The sequence below is a fragment of the Salmo salar genome, chromosome 13 (genome assembly GCF_965601325.2).
Source record: "Salmo salar chromosome 13, fSalSal1, whole genome shotgun sequence".
NCBI lineage: Eukaryota > Metazoa > Chordata > Actinopteri > Salmoniformes > Salmonidae > Salmo > Salmo salar.
Window position 1 is genome coordinate 84,578,841 of NC_138303.1, and position 24,428 is coordinate 84,603,268.

Below are 24,428 nucleotides of genomic sequence, written 5' to 3' on the forward strand. Positions count from 1 at the left end.
TTAAAATGGGAATACATTGCATTTTATGAAAATGATGGTCTCTGTTTTGTTGAATGTTCACTGCCACCCACTGTTTAAGCAAAGAACTGATCAGCCTCTCTTGCTTGCAAAAAAATGGAGAGCGAAATGCACCATTGTGTTTATCTAAAGGTTTAATCAAAGCTTTGTGGTGAAAAGATAAGAGCGGTCACCTGGTTTTGGAATTTAATCCAGTTAACAATGCTTTTTTAAGTAAAGCATATTAAATGTGGACTTTGCTCTGATTTAGGGGAGCCCCTATTGGAACAAAAACATCTGACCATTTATGCTTATGTGTAGTTAAGTAAGACATTTTTAGTGGCATGTATAATATTTGCATGCATGTGTATTTTCAATCTGTGGATGTATGGCTCCTTGTGTCCATCTCTTTGCTCAAGCCCTTGCTGTTGCTAGGCAAGCTATCCTCATTTACTACAGTCACTTATGGCCTGCAGAGGGACAGGGCAGGTGGGATATACCATTGCCTTACTTTGTGTAGGGGAAGGATGCTTGTCCCTGCCTATAATATTGCAGCCTCGCTGTTTCACTTCCTTGGATGTCCAAGCCCTATCACCCCTTTGTCTGACAGAGTGCACTGCAGCCAGATCCAGAGATGGTAGAGTCTACTGTATTCTGTTGAACTTCAAAGTACACCTTTCGACTTTTCCAATGACCTTTTGGAATACACTGACACACAGAGTGTCAACAAGAGCAAATCATGCATTCTCTTTAGATGTGTGTTGATCATTTACCTATCCACAGACTATGGCAGATCCCGACTCCCATTCAATCAAAACAAGTCACTAGATTTCTGGGGTCAGCCCCCCAAATCAGATTATGTTTGCTGAGAGTAAGCATACTTCTATCAAATTGAAATTGAGTTAGCTTTTTTGACTGATCGAGGGCCTAGGTAACCCCCCACCCTAGGGTCATTATTATAAATTATCATTAATGGTATGTTTGGTTAAACAATGGTCTGCTCTAGTCAAACCATGGGAATATATTTCTCAGGCCCATATGGCCATTTAGTACCAGCTGCTTGGTTCTGGTTTACTCCTGTCTTACAAATGCATTAAAATATAAGAATATAATTATTATGTATATATTGTGTGTGTGTTGTGTGGGTCTCTAAGTTCAATGACAGTTTAAAAATGCATTAGATATAAGAATAATGATTATGCATATTATGTATTGTGTGTGTGGTGTGTGTGTGTGTGTGTGTGTGTGTGTGTGCATGCACAGGCCTCTGACCTTTTTATCACACTGTAACCTTCACACAGTCTTTTGACAGTAAATAAAGAGCAAGGTTTAAAAAAAATCTGGACAGACAGAGGATTTAGAAATGAGCGGATTACTCACTATCATGAATATAAAACCATGGCTTGATAAAACCCCAGCTCTCACCAGTCTATGGCCTTGCTCTCTCACACTCACATCTGCTAATTATAAAATAATCCTTAGGTGTATAGCCTACATCTCCAGGGATAATACAGTGCTTCGGAGTAATTAGTCTACTATGAGGTATTAATTACACAAGTACTTTAATCAAAACGTGAAGGGGACGAAGTAAGAAATCTGCTATGAGTGATGAATTGAGGCGGATTGGAGCCACTTCAACGGTTTTGGTTTTCTAGGTGGGTGGGCTCTTGTAGTAATTTTCCTACAGTGGAAGTAGTTAACGCTATAAGTGCACACTGTACTGAGAGATATAGTCTTAGGCCTAATCAATAACTAAGACACGAAAAGGGTTTTCATAAAGGAGACAAATGCGGCCCTGTGATGTTCAAGATCTGCAGTAGATCGAGGACCATCTGAGAGTCATCCCACCCGTAGCCTATCCAGTAGACATCAGAGGGGGGTTCTAAAATGGTACAGTCTCTCCGAAATGGGTGTGGTTGAATCGTGCTTACGAGATCTAACGTTAGCAAGCGCAGACGGAGTGATTTAATCTGAAACTACGTTATTTTATTATAATACTGCAATTTAGAGCTTTGAATACAAGAACACCTCATGCGAATATGCATTAGGCCTATTGCATGTTTTTTTAATTTGTGTACCAATGGGTGGGTTTCCTGCTCCTCCGGCAAGATAGCCCAGTCGCTTTTAAAATATCATTTACATTTTTCTCTCAAGAGTTTAAGCCTCTGTGTTTGGCAGTTTATTTAATAATTCATTTTTTTGACGAGGAGGCGACGGTCATTACGAAGCGAGGGAGTGAGGGGAGAGAAGGAGGAGGGAGATATCCGCGAACTAGCAGAGGAGGAAGGAAGCGAGGATCACGAAAACCACAATCAAGAGAAAAACCTAGTCATAAAAAAAGCTATTTACTAATTTCATATGGTTCAATGCATTTTCTTTGATGCGTGGACAGATTGCAGTTGTGTTCAACCCGCTCCAACAAAGATGTTTTCGAGTTTATGAAGGTCTCGGGCGTAGAAAGGCAAACCATTCTGAAGAGGAAACGGGAACACAACAGCAGAACTCATCTTTTCAAGGGGTCCAGTCAAACGGAGATATGGTGTCTCTGTACTTCGATCTAATATTTATTTGATGTGTAGCCTACATTGGAGATTCACTGAGCAAAAATCTAGAGAAGACAAGGAGCAGAGAGGATATTGAAAATATCTGCATATTTCTGTCCCTATATTGTTTTCTTTTCTAAGGAAAAAGGGGCCAATAAACATCCCCAGCCTATTTGAAACATTAAATCCAGACTGTATTCGAGAAAGACTACCAACCTCATCGGAAACATTACCTAACAGGTAGCCATCCATTATAAAATGCTGTCAGAATTGTCATGGATGTAAGATGGCTGGATGATGTAGCCTACCAGTGATGGGCCTATTCATGACTAGGCTCATCATTTCGCTGAAATTATATTTCATCTGTATGTTTTGGTAGCCTAAATATAGACATATGGACGAATCTCCCCACTGTACCAAATGCTTTTCTATTTGCATATAGCATAACTTGCTGTACATTCTTGCGATAACCTATATTAACACAGGCAACCCCGTAAAGTGTTTGCATATTTAGCGGCTTGGAAAAATGACACGGTTGCCAGGGTGTCAGTGCCATTAACCGCGAATGCCAGAGGTTTACTGCTCGTGGAATTATGGCCTTAAATTCATCAAGTAGCCTAACAGCTACCTATATTAAGTAGCCTCCATACATTTGTGTGTACTGGGTAGGCTACTGTTGCTTGTAGTGAGGGAGTAGCCTAGCCGTCTGAGCTGCGCCCCAAGGCCGATGTAAGCAACCTATTTGTTGATGAGGGAGGGCTATTCTAGTGTCTATGCTGCAATTTGACCTTAAAGTGGATTTTACATTTTATGCAAGGAATTTATTTAGAATTCTATTATAGAAAATGATGCTGTAATGCACTCAATCCAATAACGCTAATATAATGTGCTTATTACTTTAGCACTCTTGGTTCGCTGTGAAATGTCAACCGAATAGACCAAGTAGGCTATCGTTTACTGTGCATGAACATAAGGGGTGGGGCCACACTGTATTTTGCATTATTTTCCAAATGAGAAGCAAGTCTTTGACCTATAGTTTAGGTAGCTTCTGTCTGTCAGTTGTCATGGGTAATATATTGTCTTGGAGAAAATGCTTAATAAGCTATTGTGGTGACATTGATGGCCACCTATTCAGCACAGGACACGTGCTGAGGTCCACAACCACGTATAGTCAATAAGGATAATTTACATCCAGCCCTGCCCTGTGTTTTGCATCATTTTATACATCTTTCAAAATGATTTTACTAGTGGACAAACACTTCTTGAACCAATTCTACCAGAAATGCTCCCTTAAAATGATGTTCTTGAGGGAGGGTTAGGAACTGGAACGTGTGTCCAGACAACAACGGATTGGGTTGGTGACTGCCTGGCAAGGTGGATTGCATTGCACATACTGTCCAGAAAGCATTGGGGAAAGGAGGAAACCAAAAAAGGGCCATTTGATGATGTCAGTGGGCGATGGTGGATCATCCCATCCCATGATGCCCAGTCCTCTCCTCTCCCACCCAGTCCTCTCCTCTCCCACCCTGGTATCTGATGGTGATGCACCACCACCAAGCCCTCAGTGCTTTATTGGCTAAATGAGCAGCTGTGCCAGGAGACTGGGACCCACCAATTTCCCCTGGTCGCCTTCCATTAGTGCTGTGTGATCCATCAGGTTGGAGGTTCCCACCGGGAACAATGACCCAGTTAATTGCTCCTCTCCCTAGCCTAGTAGATGGTGATGATGTGGATGTTCCTGTTTGTTTGTGTATGTGGAGTTGGAGGCTTTTAATAACATGGCACATGTGATGTGAGTGTTAGGTAATGTTAACATTGAGGCACTGGGATTAGAGGAAATATGGAAAATGTATATTACCTGACACTGCTGTATGGGCAGTGTACCTGTCTGTGAATGCATCTTCCTTTTTAATATGCGTGTTTTACAAGTACCGGTACACCGCCACCGAAAGAGGTACAGTATCGACAGTGATGCAAATCGAATGTGCAAAGCAGAGTACAATGGCCAGAGGTATTTCATCAGTGTCGTAACGGATTTGAATAGGCCCACAAACTCATGCAAATACTAGTGGCCATTTTTGAATAGGATTTGAATGTGAAACCTCTCTCTCTCTTCGAATTCCCTGTGCATGTGATCAAAAACACATCTGTAGGGCTAATTATGTTGATATGGAAGTGTATGGTACAGCAAATATTGTTTTGGTGAATTTAAATAATACAAATAGGCCTACCATAGTATTTTCAGTCACATTCAACTGTGACGGTAACAATGGAGGTCTAGCGGGTGAAAAATGTAGTAATTTGGAAATGTTGTTTGTGATAATGCTAGTGTCAGCCGTTTTCAGTAGTGTATTTCACTAGATGATCGAGATCTTGCTGTAAAATAGTTTTCATTTGTTTTGATACTGCAGCTTGAACAATGTCATTTTGTGTCCACTAGAATCGACCATAATCGCGGCAATGTTGAATCATTAACAAGTCATTGTTAAAACATAGTAAGAGCCAGGTAATAACATAGTAATTATGCAAATATCCCACTTGCAAATTCCTTGAATGATAGCTATGCTAAATAGAGATTCAAAACTTTTTTGTTTTATTTATTCAAGTAGGTAAATTAGTTAAGAACAAATTCTTATTTACAATGACGGCCCACCCCGGCCAAACCCGCTGGGCCAATTGTGCGCTGCCCTATGGGACTCCCAATCACATCTGGTTGTGATACAGCCTGGAATCGAACCAGGGTCTGTAGTGACACCTCTAGCACTGAGATACTGTGCCTTAGACCGCTGTGCCACTCAGGAGCCCCCCTTTAGAACACAACACAAACACACATACATTTTGTTCAATGTGCTTGTAATGAATGATAAATGCCTGCCTGCCTGCAGTAATCCTAATCTTGTTTCTGTGCATTAAGTGGTTCATGGATATCAGAGAGAGCCCATTAAATGATGAAGCTCTCTCTCAGATTATACCAGATTACAGATTATTCTCCACAGTTAAACCAGACAAGGCTGTACTACCATAAATATACAGATTACAGAGCTTTACGTATCGTAGATGTGCTATGTTAGTAAACCGTGCACTTAAAATACTGAATTAACTATTATTTTATATGCCCAATTTACTCTGATTCTAGCTGCCGCTCTGCAGCCATGTTTGTGATGGTGTTAAACAACTAGCCTCCAGGTGAAATATGCCAAAATGATTATGATCAGATCAAACCCATTGATCAGGTTGAGACCAGCAGAGGACCACGAGACCTCTGATGTAGTTGGAGTCGATTACTCACCATGATAACACTGCAATCAAATCATGCAATCTGATACGCATGCCATGTACAAACATAGCGCATATTACATTACAAGCAGAAGATTGGTTTGTTCTGACGCAGGCACTGTCCATCATTCTAATTGGACATTTCTGCTCTTAGATGGAGTCCTAATTTTGAACTTGATATCTCAGTCTGGGCGATCTACATGAATGTTTTAAGTTTAAATTCTCATGCTGTTTTTCCATCCTTTGTTCCCACCAGGTGACTGACTGAGTGACAGAGGACTTCGACGAGGCCAGGGACCAATCCAAAATGAGCGAGCTGGAGCAGCTGCGTCAGGAGGCGGAGCAACTTAGGAACCAGATAAGAGTATGTGTGTCAGAGACTGTTACTGATCTGGGCACACATTTACAAAGAGTCCCAGAGGCTAGGCATGCTGATCTAGGATCAGTTTTGCCTTTTAGATTACAGGATATATCCTAGATCAGCAATCTTACTCTGAGACTCTTTATGATCTCAATGAAAGCAGTAAAACCATTGGGTTTAGAAGAGAAGGGGGTTGGTGGAAAAGGGAGTAGGCCTAACACACCATATTGAGAGGTGGGATATTTGCCTGGGTGAGATTGAGAGAGATTGCTAATGCTTGTCTAACCACTCTCTGTTTCTCTGTCTCTTAGGATGCCAGGAAAGCATGTGGGGACTCAACCCTGACACAGGTAAGTATCACACATACCCGCATAAAAGAGAGTATGGCTGTGTTTTGACAGCCAGCCCAATTCTCATCTTTTTTTCACTAATTTGTATTTTGCCCTATCAGATCAGCTCTGTAAAAGATCTGATGTGAAAAGATCTGATGTGCGAAAAAAGATCAGAATACAGGGCATTACATTGACACAGTAACCCTGTGATGAACTTGTCTTCTTTACATTGCTTTTCTGTGTGTTTGTGTGTCAACCAGATAACGTCAGGTCTGGATCCCGTGGGGAGGATTCAGATGCGGACGAGGCGCACTCTCCGTGGCCACCTGGCTAAGATCTATGCCATGCACTGGGGCACAGACTCTAGGTGGGTGTAACGTTATGCCAACCCATTAGGGGGCTTCTCCCTCTCTTCACACTCTCTCACTCATATACCACACATGGCAGTACAAAAGCGGTGCTTTTTTTGATGAGGTATAACACAATGGCTCTACCTTTTTGTCTCCGCAGGCTCCTGGTCAGCGCCTCTCAAGATGGAAAACTGATCATCTGGGACAGCTACACCACTAACAAGGTGAGAGCTGCACCCAAATAACAACATCTCCCCTGGTCTCACCAAGGGGCCTGGAAAGGTTGACTCACTCTCAGCAAACTAGGCAGCCTTCAGGGATTGGAAATGAAATGGGAGCTGACTGTGTGTTTTGACTCATCTCATACTTCTACTTACATCATAACCTACCAGAGTCACTTTGCCATTCAAACATTGTAAATTATATTATGCAATGGCTCCCCCTGAAAAGATCCCACAAATTCAATATAGAGGAAGCACAATGAACTACTATTCTGCTCCTCCTCTGTCTGGACGTGGACTTGGCTCTGGACTCCTGCCTGGCCCCGTTAATGATACTACTCTCTCCTTGTCCATGGCCATGCCTTTATTCTGTGACACACAGTGACCAACTCTTATCCCCCCTCCAGATGCATGCTATCCCCCTGCGCTCCTCCTGGGTGATGACCTGTGCTTATGCCCCGTCTGGTAACTACGTGGCCTGTGGAGGTCTGGACAACATCTGTTCCATCTACTGCTTGAAGACCCGCGAGGGTAACGTCAGGGTCAGCAGGGAATTACCCGGACACACAGGTGAAGAAGCATTACTACACACAAATACCTATGTGACTAAGCTTGAGTCATTTTGTGTTCATTTTTATTGAGGAATCATAGAAGTGTCTTAGCTAGGTTATGTGAGTTTATTTGAACCTCCCTGATTCTAACTTCCCCAGTGACACTACATATGGTTATGTATGCAGTTCACTTGAGTATTCCTACCTGTTCCCTGTCCCACAGGGATCCCCAGGTCCCAAACCCCTAAACAAGGAAGACTTTAATTCACATGGCTAATTAGTCACAGGGCAACACAATTATAACGAGCTGAGACATCAGCCAGAAAACCTAGTGAGTCCCTTAGCTGTGTTACAGCGCTAGCTCACCTGGGGCTTTTAAATTACTCACATTCGGGAGGACGAGTATTGTTGAAATGAAGTCTTACTCCTCGATCACACCTACAGCATCATTTCGTAAAATGGTACGCAGCATCATCTGGATATGTGTGCAACAAAAGTTCAACATTCACCTTCTGCTACCATTTCTGTCAAGTCGTCTACGCATACAGTCTGACGCATACGTTCAAGAAATCCAACGTATGCACAGCACAGAACGCACTGCAACTGCCTCTGCAACGCAGTGCTGCAAGGAAAACGCAGCGTTCCATTGGAAATGAATGTACTTCTGGTGTACCTAAATGTAATGAAGCTGTTGGTGTGATCGAGGCGTTAGTAGGAGCACCATACACCATACTAGATGTTTTTATTTGTGCTACAGGTTACCTGTCCTGTTGCCGTTTCATCGATGACAATCAAATCATCACAAGCTCAGGAGACACTACCTGGTGAGTCCTGATGGATCCGTAACCAAGGCTTATGGAGAATGCAAATATAAATATACTACATTATATTGTCTATACTGTAACTAGCTATGAGCTAGCCTAACCCTACACTCAAAATGATCTGACAGCAGTTGTTAAATCCAGTGGGTCGCTCTTCTGTTCTCTTACCCAGTGCACTGTGGGACATCGAGACAAGCCAGCAGACCACGGTGTTTTCGGGCCACAGCGGTGACGTTATGAGCCTGTCCCTGTCTCCAGACTTCCGCACCTTTGTGTCCGGAGCCTGTGACGCCTCCATTAAGCTGTGGGACATCAGGGACAGCATGTGCCGACAGACGTTCACGGGCCATGAGTCTGACATCAACGCAGTCTGTGTGAGTGTGCTGACCTGCTTTCTGGTTCATGTCATGGCATTAAGCCAGGAAACCATACTCTAAGACATGTCACCGTTCCCAAAGTCCTTCATGTTAGCTGCACTAGCTAATTCTGAATGTCTAATGTACCTAATGCTAGCTGATCTAACCCATGTCTGTCACTCCCTCTCTCTCTCTCTCTCTCCTCTACAGTTCTTTCCCAACGGCAGCGCCTTTGCCACCGGCTCCGACGACGCCACCTGCAGGCTGTTTGACCTGCGCGCCGACCAGGAGCTCAGCCTGTACTCTCACGACAACATCATCTGTGGCATCACCTCCGTGGCCTTCTCCCGCTCCGGACGGCTGCTGCTGGCCGGCTACGACGACTTCAACTGCAACATCTGGGATGCCATGAAGGGAGATCGAGCAGGTCAGTGGGGTGGTGTAGTGGGGTGGAGTAGGAGCAAGCTGCTGTCTTTTAACTGGCAGCCATTGTTGTATAGTTGTGTCTGGCAATGCATCAGACCCGAGACTGAAAACAACTGATAACTTAAAAGGGAATGTTATATCTTCTAATTACATTGAGATGTTAGACTTCAATTCACAAGCTGATCTCGGTCAAATGTAATTCAACCCTCTAAGGGATCCGTGTGTTAACAGTTCAGGGGTATTTGAAGATGGTGGATTGATGAGATAGCTAACCAGGACACCATATGATAACACTTGTTTGTTTGTCCCTCTCCGTGTCAGGAGTGTTAGCCGGCCATGACAATCGCGTGAGCTGTCTAGGTGTGACTGATGATGGCATGGCGGTGGCCACTGGGTCCTGGGACAGCTTCCTCAAGATCTGGAACTGACAAGTTACCTGAGCCATGCCACACACACACACACACACACACACACACACACACACACACAGAAACACACATTACACACACACACACACACACACACACATAGACACATACATACAGAGACACACACACACACATACCCACACGCAAACACAATATTGATCATACAAAGTATTCACATCTCACATTTTGGTACACATAGTTTGCACACTGTATTCACACTGTACGTAAAGATGTACACATACACACATACACATTGAAACATTGTACATAATATATATATATAACGCCAATTAGGTATGAGTTTACACAGACACACAAATGCCACTTGCAATTGTACATGTTACCAATCACATTGTATGCAGGAAGAGTCCACCAGAATTACAAACAAATGCCCACACTACCCACAACAGATATATATGTACACAGTACACACACAGTTATGATACATTTGTAATTGGAACTACCATAAAAGACGTGACCAAATTCAATAAAATCCTGACATATGCTAAACTAAAACACGCATTTGAAATGTCACAAATTACCAGATTTTTCAACACAAATGTGTTCACACACACACACACACACACACACACACACACACACACACACACACACACACACACACACACACACACACACACACACACACATACTTTAAGTGCATACACACATACATGCACACACAAACATATAAAAATATATACATGCACACACATCTACAGTACATGTTTATTTCTGAGCGAAACTCCAACCCTTGAACTAAATGGGGGAGACAATTCTGTTTTTCGTTTGTTTACTCAAGTCCCAAATATCCTTAAATCTGATTTTCTGTGCTACAGTAGGTTTGTGTGTCTCTGTAACAGGGTGAAAAAAGTCACAGTTGAAGGAATAGAGAGTGATGGGCTGGAAAAGCATGATAATAAGTGAATCCAATAACACTCAAGACACTACAGACAGGGAGATAGATAGATAGAGAGCAGAAAGAATGCCCACAGTGACACTGTTAAAGGAAAATCAAGATAAACCATCAATTCTCTCTAGTTTCTTCTGGCTCAAACAAAATGCTATCATGTAGTTACTGTTTTTATAGATATGTACACCCACATATATAAGTAAATATATGATAGTTTTGATTTTGATGTTTTTGTTGTATTAATTTTTTACGCCTATTTTATTCATGTTTTCCCTGTGTGCCTCAGATACACTTTAAGGATAATTAATAGAGAATAATGATGAAATTAAACTAAATGAAATCAATAAAATGAGAGATTCATAAGGTGAGCGAGATTATCAAGAGACAACTCTCAAATAAGCAGGGGGCAATATTCATACTTTGACTTTGTCAATATATTATGTCAACTTTATGATGGTATACATTGTACATACTATTAATAAATACACGTAGCCTCTCTTGCCAGTTTTGGCCAGTTGTGTGTACTTCTTTTTTAACATTGTAATTTGTGTTTAAAACCATGCATGCTAGTTTTCAAGGGAGATATATGGGGATCCTGTTCAGCACACAACTTGAACATAAACAGTGAATTTTACATGCTTTGATGACCCAATTTAACCTTGATGAAACCTACCTGATGTCCAGATTTGTGCTCTAATTTCGCAACATACTACTTACTATAGACTGATTAATGATATAAATAGTTACTGGTCATTTTTAGAATGGTCAGATAATGTATTCATGTTGCGTTCCGATTCTCTACCCTTTTTCCAGAAGTGTGCACCCGTTCACTCCCCCACATGGGGATTGGATTGGTGCATACCAAGACCAGAGGGAGTTCCCAACAATGGTTTATATATACACTAGATGATAACCTGTTTTGAAGCCACTGTACCTCCATCTTGGCACACCCAACCACTGTAAAACATATTTTGGAAGCTAAAGAAATGCATTTATTTAACGTCTAAATTTGTATTGACAAGTTTATTATATTAGATGCTTTAACGCATACTTATATGTGAGCTAAAGATATTAAAATGTTTTCCTTAAAGTATAATTGTTTAATGTTCTGTTACTGTCCCCACTACAACATTATTTAAATACGTAATTTTGTCCTTGAAACATTTAATTGAAATACTGTAGAATTCCTTTCATTCATTTGGACTGCTTCATCTGGAGTGCCAATATGGCCGACCAGTGGCGTCAAAGCATCTCATTCGCCAATGCATAGCATCAGCAATCCAGGGTTTATATACATCACTGGTTTCCACCATGTTCTTTAAACCAGTCTATTCCTTTTAATTCCACAAGGTGGAGTATAAATCCACACTTCAGGGAAATGGTTGAATATTGGACCGCAAGCCTGGTAAATGTGTCTGTTGGAGTGAAGTCCTGCATGATGGTGGTTGGGAACTGGAGGCCATATATACAACACATGCTTAGCCCATTCTCTCATTGGATTCATTGTTCCTCATGCTTTACACCCAATCTATGAATAAAGAAACTATTATAGACCGTTTAAGATGAGATCAATATAGCTTTATTTTTCAAACAATTCTTCATCAAGACATTTACAGACTCATGAGTTCATTCAACACAATCTTTTAAAATATTAAAGTTCATCAGTCTATTTAATACAATCTGAAGTTAACCCCTCAAAACAGAAACACTAAACAAACATGGTAAAAGACATTTCATTTCTCAAAAACAAGAGATTGAAAAAGAAAAAGTAGAAGAGATTATAGACCCATCCAAAGATATCAGCTTTTTCAGCTTTCAGACTTTCACCTGTACTGATTCCCACAACAAGCACCTATTAAAAATCACAAATCCATTCATACTTTAATCTTATTCTACAAGAACCAAGATTTCGTTGTACAGCAGGGTTTCCCAAACTCGGCCCTGGGGCCCCCCCTGGGTGCACATTTTGGTTTTTGTCCTAGCAGTACAGAGCCGATTCAAATAACCAAATCATCAAGCTTTGACTATTTGAATCAGCTGTGTAGTACTAGGGCAAAAGCCCTGTGGTACAGTATTACTATATAATATATGTGAATGGAGTGTCTGATTAGTGTGTGACTACATTGGGTGGAGCAGGTCATTGCCTCAATAGCAAGAGGCAGGTAATAAAACACTACACAGAAGCAGGAAACCCACCCAACTGTTTATCATGTATTATAATTTATCATTCATTTATTGATCCTCCTCATACTTCATCATAAAGGCAATTACTGGATAAACGCATTAATGCAAAACTAGCATCACAACTGTTAAAGTGATGTTTGTGTATTATGCTGACTGTGGATTACAAGGTATATTTTCTTGGGATTAAGACAAAAAAAAACAGATTAAGCAATATATGGATAGCTCTCAATTATGAGACACAGACAAACAGTCCATCTTACATTCAGTTTGCTAAAGGCCACGATAAACACCCTCCCACCAAAGTCACACAGACAGAGACAGCAGAGAATCCAACTTAACACTCATATTGCTTATGAAGGAGAAGTGTCAACGTTTGATATGGCAAGGACAGCCTTCGTGATATGCCTGTTTTGTGGGGCTGAAAAATTCGATTCATGTAACAAAGCCCATTTTACTGTTACAACTTTGTCGTAACACTACACTTGACTGATACTTTATATTTAGGATGGACAATAGAAATGTTGCTATACAAAAATTAGATGGCTCACTTGATGACAAATTGTTGACCCTCTCCATCCACCCACCTTTCTGTCTCAGCTGGTTACTCCTGCATCGAACAGTACATGTCCTCAATAGACTGGTCACTTCATCTCAACCAACAGTATGACTACTAGTTAGGCTGTATCAAGAGGAATCTGTAATCCACTGGAAATACATGCAGCTCAGCCATCACTCTCATGCATCTGTCACACCCACCAAAACAGTCCAAACATTCAGTCTTAACGTACACACCCACATTCATAGCCTTCCCCTCTCTACTGTAGATTAGAATACATTGTGCTTAGATTAATGAATATACCAGACAGTAAAGTACGTTATAGAAATCTGTTTTACAGATATACATTCATTTATTTAAATCTCTCAATATCATTTACATATCCTTTAATAAAATAGTCCTTTCAGAATATATTAAGTTGGTTACTTTCTCACTGCATCTCACCCAGTCCACACACACTTGACCACCAGCAAAAACCTGCTTCTTTATCTCCATGTTTCTAGCCCCTCTAACACCACATAACAAAACCCAGGTCACTGGCTTCAGTTTCATTTGAACATATGAAATACTATTAAACTATTCGCAACAAATGTGAAGTAGCATATGGCTTTTCTATGGTATTTTGGCCCCTCTCCCACTGTCTAGAGAACCATCATATCAAGAGAGATGCATTTTTATAGGCATATCATTTTCTACATTCCAAATTGGTTTGCTGCCATCAACTGCACATTCTCCCTGTGCCTATATTCTAGTCACATGAATGTGTCATACAAGCAGATTGTATGCATTGAATGAAATGAACGCTGGTTGAAATTCTCTAGAGAATGTTTCCTCCTCCACATGGTGGCAACAGATACAGTCCCTGTAACTGGTGAGTCCATTCAATGTTTAAAGAGCAGTAGTTAAACATTGCAGTTATTATTACAAAATTAAATATAATCATTGACAATGTAAAACATTAAAAGTTGTTGAAACATATTGGGACGTTCTGGTTTCTATTTAAGTGCACTTATTTGGCACAGAACACCATTCTTAACGAGGGAGGCAACTATTAATTATTTTGATCCGTCTGTCAGTAACACCTCTTCTTCATGAAGTTCAGAGTTAGAAGATTGAGTGGAGGGTCATATTCACCCCCCCCCCCCCCCCCGTTCCCTACTCCAAGGCACTGCTTAAACTGTAAACATGGCAGTTTGGCTAACTAAGATAAGAGGACTTTTTCACAGCTGCCAGAGCTACTCGTTGAGTGTGTGTAAAATGTGACATTTGCGATATCAGTCACAAATGGCACACAGATGATATTGAATGCACTAGCCTAGAGAAAAACTATTCTAAGAATTGATACTGAATTGTGATACAGGATGAATTGCTCAGATATGTGCATGCAAGCATGCTCACATAAGAGTAAAATATAGAAATTGTAACTGTACTAAAAGTGTCAATCAATTATGTTCTTTACTCCCTTATATATTTTAATATATATTTAATGTTATAATATTTACTAAATATATTTATAATATATATAATTCATTTAGCATAAACTACATAACATACCCACAGCTTAAGCATTTCCCCTGATCTCTAAAAGAATCAAAACAGATTCATGTATGTCCAGAGGACAATTGGGAACTTTGGTAGGGAAAACAATAGCAAATACACTATATTCAACAACTTGTTGCCTTACAACTAGTTTAGTAAGATGATAAATGAAAGTGCCCAATGAGTTTGAGTCCTCTGGTTCAGTATTGCAGAGACAAATATGCCACAAAACTGGGCCTGCTAAAGAATCAGTCAGTGGATTTCAACACTGGCTCAAGAATCACACAGCTATTGCTTGGAACCACACTGATCGTTCAGTATTATCCACTGCAGCCCTATCCCTACAAACCAACATCTCCGAGTACAAACATAACAAGATCCATACCAATGAACATAATATACATCGATAACAGAGGTTACAGAGAGAGTAGATCTAGCAAGAGGGAACTATTTTTCACTGGATTACAGCCGCCAGCTGAGAGCCTGAACCCCAGCACTATCCCCCAGGTAAGGATCATGGACACCTGCTGCCATTATAATATTCTAACAAGCACATCACTCGCTCACCCAATTCCTTTGTCCTCTATATTACTGTCACATCAAAAACCTTCATACTTCATCACCCCTCGACCCCCACATCGTAAGTCACCTCACTGCCTAACTCTGGTACATTTTACACATAACAAATTAATTCAACCTAAACTCCCCTTTCTGAACAAGAACTGCACTAGAACAGCATATATATTGCAATATAACGGCAATATAACAGTAGAGAGTAAAAGTAAGAATGCCAGTTAGGCTAATACCAAATACAGAAACAGTACAGATAATATCAATTGTTTGCAGAGATATTGTTTAAATTCTTGACAAGAGAAAAGTTTAATATCTTAAGTCTGTTCGATAGGCTCCTAAAATGGTAAATAGCTCCGTCCCCGATATGAAACACGGGGAGAATAAAGAAATAGAAAGCATGACACTAGAACACAGCATTTTACCAGGACCCGAATGTTACCATGTTCACATAATGGATAGTCGGTCTTCCTAGGTTTTTTAAAACCTCCTTTCAAAATTTTTACCAAAAAAAAAACATGAACTCGAGTTTTAATCAAATACCAATTTTTCTTTTTGAATGATGAATTTAACAATTAAATCATAGGGAATCTGAAGCTTAGCATTTTGAGTGTTGCAACAATACTTCAGGGTGTGCCAGCGCAGTATATATATCAGGTCAGTGGCCCACCCTGAATGGAGGCGTTATATACACGTCATGTATATGACTTCAATCTACCCATGTTCTCTTCCATTTAAACATGTTAGATACTAGCTATTTACAATTCAATCTTGACTTATATTGGCTGAATCTTGCTTTCTTTAAAATGTATTTCACCAGGAATTGAATGTTTTTAACATACCCCCAATAAGAAGGAACTAACCACGGTAGTTACAACTAAACACAGGCGCACCAAGTGACTGAGGTACAATAATACAGGACAAGTATATACAGTACAAAGTAGAGATATTACATTAGAAGCCTGTAGTGATGTATCATAGGTAGGTACCATTCCAGAGGGAGATCAATCAGATCAGGGGAGACAGAAGATGGCAGGTGAGATGGACTCTGTCGTGAAGATTTAGGCTGGAATGGATTTACAGTATGCTTGTGTGTTGGCGAGCGCGCGCGTGTGTGTGTATATATGTGTATGAGTGTTTTGTGTCTGGGACTATGTCGCTTCACCAGTTCATGATGCAGTTCCTGTTCAGGGTCATGAAGTAGACCTGGCTGCTGCCTCCGGAGCGCACCGAGGCAAAGAACACCTGAGACACACATTAACAAGACATTAGGCTTACTACTCATATTCAATGAGACCCCAGTGCATACAGCTGTACATACCGGAGGCATAAACATAGATCACTTAAGTGATATTTTGAATACCAATGTGTGTGTGACCCACCTTGTCATTCCTCTCACAGAGAAACTTGAGCCTCTGGGCTCTCTTGTGCATGAAGACTCCGTCCAAATGGCCTGTCTCTACAGCACGGATCTCTATGGCCTTCTCTCCCCAGCCCATGATCTGGTTAGAGCAGATATGTGCTGCACACAGAGAGAGAGAGAGAACTCAGAACATGCCAATTTCAAGAGAAAGAAGTGTGTGTGCGCCTGTGACTGCGTGCAGGTACACATGCGCCATACCAACGGAGGTGGGCATCTCGCCCCACTGCAGCACCACATCTTTGATGATGCGTCCGTAGGTGTTGACGTAGACTCCCTCGTCCTCGTAGCACAGCAGCATCTCCATGCCGTCTGAGCTGGGCAGGAACACGATGGCATGGGGCATTATCTGGATCTGGATCTGGGGACACACACCGGGGCGAAGGACTAGAATCTTGTTTTACCTAACACAGTTGATGCACTGATTCTAAGTCGCTCTGAATAAGACTGAAGTGATTAAAATATTAAATGCATGTAAATCTTGAAAGAAAGTGGTAGAATCTGTGAGGAGGTTTTCACATCGATACCTTTCGGGTCTGGGCGTCTAATCAATGAAACTTATCGTTATTCATGTTTTATAGATATTTTAGGTGTGAATTAAGTCCAAAGCTTTATTTGATTTGGAAGAATTTGTCTGCGTGCGTCTTGTCCCATGAGGAACTCCTCCACTCACATGCACTGGGATGTAGATGTCATAGTTGTTCCCAGAGTCGACATCGATAGCGTGGAAGCCAGCACTGGAGCCGTAGATGACCTTCAACCTCTGTCCTTCCTCCACTGTGAGGTCAACCAACTGGGGTCTGTGGGGCAGGTCACCAAAGGACTAGAGGAGAGTGACAGAGGCAAAGAGAGAGGAGAACATGGGGTGTTTTGAATGTTGTTCTGGTCGACTGGCTGAGGGGAAATAGAACTCCTGGCATTTAGAACAATGAGGCAGGAAAGGTGAGACCTACCTTGAAGGCCATGAATTTGTGATAAGGCTTGGGAGCCCAGGCGTATACCTCCACCGCGTTCTTCATAGCTATCACCAGGAACTTGATCCTCTCATATTTCACTAGACACATACAAAGCGGGATTAGAGCCATTATGTGACGCTATAAATAAACAGTGCCAAAAAGGAAAAACCAAATGTGTAAATATACATTGTTAGAAAAACTGAATGCATTGATAATAGATACAAGGTTCAATAATGGGTCACATCACTGTTACTCCCGTCTCCTCCCTTCCTTTACTCACCCACTTTGTAGTGGACACATCCCTCCATCTCCCCTACGGTGGTCCAGCCCTGCTTCTTCTCCACCTCCGGGTCATTGTGGAGGATCTTGTTCCTCAGCCAGGCCAGGTAGTACACACGCACCTTGTTCTTCTTACCTGGGATGGACACACACACACACACACACACACACACACACACACACACACACTGGATAAGGGGCTTAGTAGCAACAGGTGGAGTTTGATGCACAGGTCCTTTTCCACAGGTTTATTAACTGAAGTGAAACGTTCAGAACGTCGCAGATAGAAATGCTAAAGTTAGAATCCTGTTAGCTCTATCTGAAGGTTTTGTGACGTTGCACTCTCCTAAACAGAACCCAGGTGAGTGCAGAGCAGTACTAATCAATCACCTGATATGGTGATGAGCAGGTTGAGTCCCTCCAGGACGTCCATCTGTTGGAACCTGCGGGAGTTGATGAGGGAGTAGACCTTCCCCTGACCACTACGGTCCAGCAGCTTCAGACCGTTCTCTGTCCCCACCAGCAGGTTCACACCTGGGGACCACACACACACGCTTAGATACAAATATCCCCCTTAATGCAATCAATCAGGACGTACAATGTGTGAGAAATGTGATACTCAAGCCGGGTGGAACAAAGCGTGTTACATGTGGTCATTGAAATACATATCATTCTATGTTTCATTTGAATTCTGTGGCTCATATGATTAGAGTGTGGGCTATAGCCAAGACCAGTGTGCCGTCTGTCTCACCCCAGAGAGCAGCACAGAGGATCTCAGAGTTGAACCTCTTCTTGTACTTGCGGATCTCGGGGGTGTCGCTGTGGGGGCGTGTGTTGGTGGGGTTCACGTTCACCATGGAGCCTTTCCTCACCTCCATCTTCAGCTGCTCAAACCTGGAGCCCAGGCCTGGACACAGCAGGAGTAGAGTTTAGAGGGAGGAGAGAAACACAAGCCGTAGTTCTCTATGAATGCTAAAACTTCCTTAAGGGAATGATATTGAATCAAGCTACTGTGGGCAACTGCTGCCGTCCTGCATTGTGAGACATTTCCATGACTTAGATTTATCAACAGCAGTAAGTAAGAGATGCTGATGATTGTGAGCAGAGTACTGAAAATAGAGGGAGTAGAATAGGAAACTAGGTATGTGAAGGTATATAGGGGAACCTCATTTAACCCCTTATGATAATGACCAGTTCTATTGTCTGTACTTACTGCCCAGAGAGATGGCATCCACAGGGCCTGGTGGTTGGTACATGCCCAGGTCGACAAAGGTGGTGAAGGAGGACTTGCCACTTGATGCCTTGACTAGACCCCTGGACTGATACTGGGGGAAACAGGAAGGGAGTGAGAAATACCACTGGTAATGGGGTTTATGCCAGAGAAACATGTACATGGAGAGACAGATTGACAGTCAGAGACAGTCTGAGAGACAGTCTGAGACAGTCTGAGACAGACAGACGGTCAGACAGAGGGTCAGACAGACAGAGAGACAGACAGGTGGTCAGACAGGTGGTCAGACAGGTGGTCAGACAGACTTACATCATAGACAGAGTCTTTCCCAGGAGAGGAGTGGGAGGCGGAGTCAGTGGGGGAGTGGGAGGGCTGCACCACATCAGGCAGGTTGGTGTATCCATTGTGGCTCCGCTTCTCTGGTGTCTGCCGGGCAACGGGGACAAACCACAGTCAAACTCCAAACACAACCGCTACATAAGAGTAAGCTGACCACCCACACACCCCCTCATGTCAGTCCTATAGGTGTGTGTTTAATGCAGATTAGTCCAGTAGGCTACTTCCTGAGAGACAGATGACTCACCTTCTGCACCAGCATGGTCTGATCCCCGTAGCCTCCAGCCTGCCCCTCCTCCCCTCCCTCCCCCTCTTCCTCATGAACCACCATGGTGTTGACTGAGTCAGAGTCTGCATCCCGGGGACTAAAGAAAGACAGGAGAGGAAGTCAGGGAGGAAGACGGGAAGGAAACAGAGGAAGGTGACAGAGCAGTGTGCAGTGGAGGATATGGAGTGGACAGGAAAATAAAAAGACAAGGAATGGTCAGGCTGGCGGTAAAAGTGGACAATGGGCTTTCAATAACATTAAGTAGCGATGTCTCTAAAAAGCAGTTCCTGTTTATCTGTGTGCCTCTCCCACCCTGGTACTGACCGGTCTGTGGGGCTGTCCTCCTCCTCATTCCCCTCTCCACTCTCACTCTCCTCACTGCTCTCACTGCCTTCTGAGGATGAAGAGTAGTCGTTGGCCTTCACCGGAGGTCTGGGCTGCTCCTCAGGGCGCTCCTTAGCATACAGCCCATGGTCCTGAACACAAACAGGCACACGCAGACGACACAGACACGCAACAGACATTAGGGAAGCATAGAGCTGGGCGTTTCCTCAATAGTTAACATACTTTGCCAGCATACCAGGACTATGGCAGGCTTGTGTAACTTAACACAGCAGCCTGACATAGTGGAAGCAAAAACATATCACAGCACACACAGAGATACTAACCTCTCCTATTGCTCTCTTGTAACTCTGTGCATTGGAAGAAGCAGTGGACAAACAGGGAAGTGAGTGCAGAGGAAAGGGTGTTATCAACAGGTACAGAAAATAGGATCATAAAAAGAGAGCAACTGTTAGTGCAGGTGTCAATATCCAGTTCTAGGGATTGGGGAGTGAGTACAGATATTACAATAGTGCAGAATAGTCAGTGAAGAGAGCAATATAGATTTCTACAAGTGATAAGCTTAAAATAAGATGAGTCTGAACAGCTGAGAAGAGATAAGGGTGTATAAAGTGTTGTCTGATTATCCATCACGCAGTGTTCAGAGTGTGGGGGGGGGGGTTACAGGTGAGGGGTACTTACAGCAGGGCGACTGGGGCGGGACGAGGTGCGTGACTCCCCTGGCTTGTGCCCCTTCATGCGCCCGTCATGGCCTAGTATGGGGGAGTCCATTTTGGAGGAGCCTGAAACCAACACACTAAATATCACATCATTGTTGGGGTTTGCTTTCATTTGGTAAGAGGGATCAAGAGATGGAGAGAGAAGCAGAGTCAGCAACAGTGTGATTTACTCACTGAGTATACGGTGCCTCTCCAGAGAGCCAGTCTGGGGCAGATTGGATACAAGGTGCATGCCATCTCCTCTCTCCCAGCGGTCGTTGCGGCTGAGGTCTGGGTTGCTGTTAAGGAAGACACCAAATCAGTTATCTGGCCTCAGCAGTCAATATCATAACTGTGTCATGATCTACCATCATTCATGTGTCATGATTAGAATCAGAGTAATCTCCCCTGACAGACGTTTAAAGGCAAATCTGGGAGACAGGGAGTAAAACAGTTTCTGATGGGTGTGTTGAAACACGGTGAGCTGATTATTTTGATGAATCACGATATCCCAGATGTGTTGCTTAGAGTGGGAACAGGGATTTTAGCCACAACTCTAATAAACACTGCTTACATGTGAAATATTAGTGGAAAACATCAGATACCTCCATGTTGTCAGCATGCAGGAAAACATATTAATAAACACAGGTGGACTTTCTGGAGAAGGAAGGAGGGACTGGGCTTTGGCAGAGGGAGGCACGGACTTTGTTGAGACAGATTGGAAAGTGTTTTCCTCCAGAACCTAAATCAAGTAGTGGGAAATTGTGCGTTCTTGACACCGAGATTAGACAGAGTAGCTCAAATGTGTCCGCCTGAGTTACCTGGCTCTGACTGGATGCCTGATGCCAGACGAGAGGTTGGTGTTGAGAGCTGTGGCAATGGAGGCTGTCCTCTGGGGAATCTGGGAAAGATACAGTGAAATACCACATTAACATATAGATCTATATGCCCTTTAGAGAGCTCCAGACTGCGACCATTTAGTCACATTTTGTGACCCCTCGACTTGGCTGTGCGAGTAAAAAAATGTATTCTACATGGTCGCTTCACTCAAAACGTCTAAAACCATGATTTGGTCAAACAGTAAAGCACATTATCCTTATGATTCCTGTAATTAAAGTGTCTGCCTGCCCCTGTAAACTGGGGCCTGCTGCTGTGTCGAGGGGGGAAAAAAAATGCCACGGGAGAATTCTTTCTGATTGTATAAGATTTCAAAATCCAATTGCGGGGAAAACACAGCTATCCGGTTGTCACGGTCAAAGAGGTGGTTCTCAGCTTTCTGTAGTATAATTTATATTTCTCAACTCTGAGCTCAATAGCAACTATTTTACAACCAAGATAATTCAAATCAAATTTTATTAGTCACATGCGCCGAATACAGTAGGTGTAGACCTTACAGTGAAATGCTTACTTACGAGCCCCTAACCAACAGTGCAGGTTAAAAAAAGTATGAATAAGAACAAGAGATAAAAGTAACAAGTAATTAATGAGCAGCAGTAAAAAAAATTGAAAATATACATGTAGGTAGAGTTAATTAAAGTGTCTATGCATAGATCACAACAGAGAGTGGCAGTGGTGTGGAGAGGGGGGGGGGGGGGGCAATGCAAATAGTCTGGGTAGCCATTTGACTAGATGTTCAGGAGTCTTATGGCTTGAGGTTAGAAGCTGTTTAGAAGCCTCTTGGATCTAGACTTGGTGCTCTGGTACAGCTTGCCGTGCGGTAGCAGAGATAACAGTCTATGACTTGGGTGACTGGTGTCTGACAATTTTTAGGGCCTTCCTCGGACACCGCCTGGTATAGAGGTCCTGGATGGCAGGAAGCTTGGCCCCAGTGATGTACTGGGCCGTTTGCACTACCCTCTGTAGTGGCTTGCGGTCGGAGATTGAGCAGTTGCCATACCAGGCAGTGATGCAACCAGTCAGGATGCTCTCGATGGTGCAGCTGCAGAACCTTTTGAGGATCTGAGGACCCATGCCAAATCTTTTCAGTCTCCTAAGGGGGAATAGGTTTTATCATGCCCGCTTCACGACTGTCATGGTGTGCTTGGACCATGTTAGTTTGTTGGTGATGTGGACACCAAGGAACTTGAAGCTCTCAACCTGCTCCACTGCAGGCCCGTCGATGAGAATGGGGTCGTGCTCAGTCCTCTTTTTCCTGTAGTCCACCATCATCTCCTTTGTCTTGATCACGTTGATGTCCTGGCACCACACAACCAGGTCTCTGACCTCCTCCCTACAGGCTGTCTCGTTGTTGTCGGTGATCAGGCCTACCACTGTTGTGTCATTAGCAAATTTAATGATGGTGTTGGAGTCGTGCCTGGCCGTGCAGTCATGAGTGAACAGGGAGTACAGGAGGGGGCTGAGCACGCACCTCTGAGGGGCCCCTGTGTTGAGGATCAGCGTGGCGGATGTGTTGTTACCTACCCTTACCACCTCCTTAGCTTAGTAATGAGCTTTGACGGCACTATGGTGTTGAACGCTGAGCTGTAGTCAATGAATAGCATTCTCACATAGGTGTTCCTTTTGCCTCTGTGGATCTGTTGGGGCGGTATGTTAATTGGAGTGGGTCTAGGGTTTCTGGGATGATGGTGTTGATGTGAGCCATGACCAGCCTTTCAAAGCACTTCATTGCTACGGGTCAGTAGTCATTTAGGCAGGTTACCTTAGTGTTCTTGGGCACAGGCACTATGGTGGTCTGCTTAAAACATGTTGGTATTAGACTTGGACAAGGAGAGGTTGAAAATGTCAGTTTAGACACTTGCTAGTAGGTCGGTGCATGCTCGCAGTACACGTCCTGGTAATCCGTCTGGCCCTGCGGCCTTGTGAATGTTGACCTGTTTAAAGGTCTTACATTGGCTGCGGAGAGCGTGATCACACAGTCATCCGGTACAGCTGGTGCTCTCATGCATGTTTTAGTGTTATTTGCCTCGAAGCGAGCATAGAATTAGTTTAACTCATCTGGTAGGCTCGTGTCACTGGGCAGCTCTAGGCTGTGCTTCCCTTTGTAGTCTGTAATGGGTTGCAGGCCCTGCCACATCCGACAAACGTCAGAGCCGGTGTAGTACGACTCGATCTTAGTCCTGTATTGACGCTTTGCCTGTTTGATATGGTTTTGAGATACGGAGCGCACGAGATGCGCATAGGCCACTGCGATTGCACAGGCCTTATGTTTATTGGGACATTAACGTTAGATTATTACGTGGCTACTAGCAGTGGGTATTATATTTCGAGTTAACGATCTAGCTAATGTGTTTTGAGTTTCCACTTACTCAGGCAGTGAACTAGTCCCAAATAAATTAAAATACAGATAATTCTGTAGCCCTGTTTTAACAGTAAAATATAACAATAGCTTAATTGTCAACCCAAAATGCATGACAATCACTGGATTAGGTTGCACATTAAAATATTTTGAATCACAACATGAAAAGATGACGAAACAAAGTAGTTCTTGAATACTGTCTCAGTAGTCTATTACAC

At 42.9% G+C, this 24,428-nt stretch overlaps 2 protein-coding genes across 7 annotated transcripts in view; one reads left to right on the forward strand and one right to left on the reverse strand.

Moving 5' to 3' along the window:
- Positions 1–1,899: 1,899 nt before the first annotated feature.
- LOC106567879 (guanine nucleotide-binding protein G(I)/G(S)/G(T) subunit beta-2) lies at positions 1,900–11,079 on the forward strand. Its single transcript, XM_045692262.2, has 10 exons — positions 1,900–2,780; positions 6,073–6,180; positions 6,489–6,527; positions 6,770–6,876; positions 7,020–7,083; positions 7,488–7,650; positions 8,389–8,455; positions 8,625–8,826; positions 9,019–9,235; positions 9,556–11,079. The coding sequence occupies exons 2-10, from the start codon at positions 6,124–6,126 to the stop codon at positions 9,660–9,662; spliced, it is 1,023 nt and encodes a 340-aa protein (XP_045548218.1). The 5' UTR covers positions 1,900–2,780; positions 6,073–6,123; the 3' UTR covers positions 9,663–11,079.
- A 2,551-nt stretch (positions 11,080–13,630) lies between these two features.
- LOC106567878 (misshapen-like kinase 1) overlaps positions 13,631–24,428 on the reverse strand; it is a 29,393-nt gene continuing 18,595 nt past the window's right edge. For 4 of the 6 annotated variants that reach the window (XM_014137724.3, XM_014137727.3, XM_014137725.3 and 1 more), the window contains 16 exons: positions 21,776–21,855; positions 21,150–21,253; positions 20,938–21,038; positions 20,583–20,606; positions 20,239–20,390; positions 19,894–20,011; positions 19,620–19,736; positions 19,293–19,404; positions 18,831–18,986; positions 18,470–18,613; positions 18,081–18,215; positions 17,798–17,898; positions 17,518–17,667; positions 17,046–17,205; positions 16,807–16,946; positions 13,631–16,669 (listed from right to left, as the gene is read on the reverse strand). In XM_014137724.3, the coding sequence (XP_013993199.3) occupies positions 16,586–16,669; positions 16,807–16,946; positions 17,046–17,205; positions 17,518–17,667; positions 17,798–17,898; positions 18,081–18,215; positions 18,470–18,613; positions 18,831–18,986; positions 19,293–19,404; positions 19,620–19,736; positions 19,894–20,011; positions 20,239–20,390; positions 20,583–20,606; positions 20,938–21,038; positions 21,150–21,253; positions 21,776–21,855 (1,878 nt within the window). In that variant the 3' untranslated portion in view covers positions 13,631–16,585. The remainder of the gene's footprint in view (positions 16,670–16,806; positions 16,947–17,045; positions 17,206–17,517; positions 17,668–17,797; positions 17,899–18,080; positions 18,216–18,469; positions 18,614–18,830; positions 18,987–19,292; positions 19,405–19,619; positions 19,737–19,893; positions 20,012–20,238; positions 20,391–20,582; positions 20,607–20,937; positions 21,039–21,149; positions 21,254–21,775; positions 21,856–24,428) is intronic. The other 2 variants (XM_014137726.3, XM_014137723.3) reach the window with 1 other exon arrangement.

What these genes read in the sequence shown, in the direction of transcription:
- LOC106567879 (XM_045692262.2), top strand. Translation starts at nt 6,124, where the DNA reads ATGAGCGAGCTGGAGCAGCTGCGTCAGGAGGCGGAGCAACTTAGGAAC. An exon ending in AGCTCAGGAGACACTACCTG is followed by an intron (nt 8,456 to 8,624) that starts GTGAGTCCTGAT and finishes TCTCTTACCCAG; the next exon opens with TGCACTGTGGGACATCGAGA. An exon ending in CATGAAGGGAGATCGAGCAG is followed by an intron (nt 9,236 to 9,555) that starts GTCAGTGGGGTG and finishes TCTCCGTGTCAG; the next exon opens with GAGTGTTAGCCGGCCATGAC.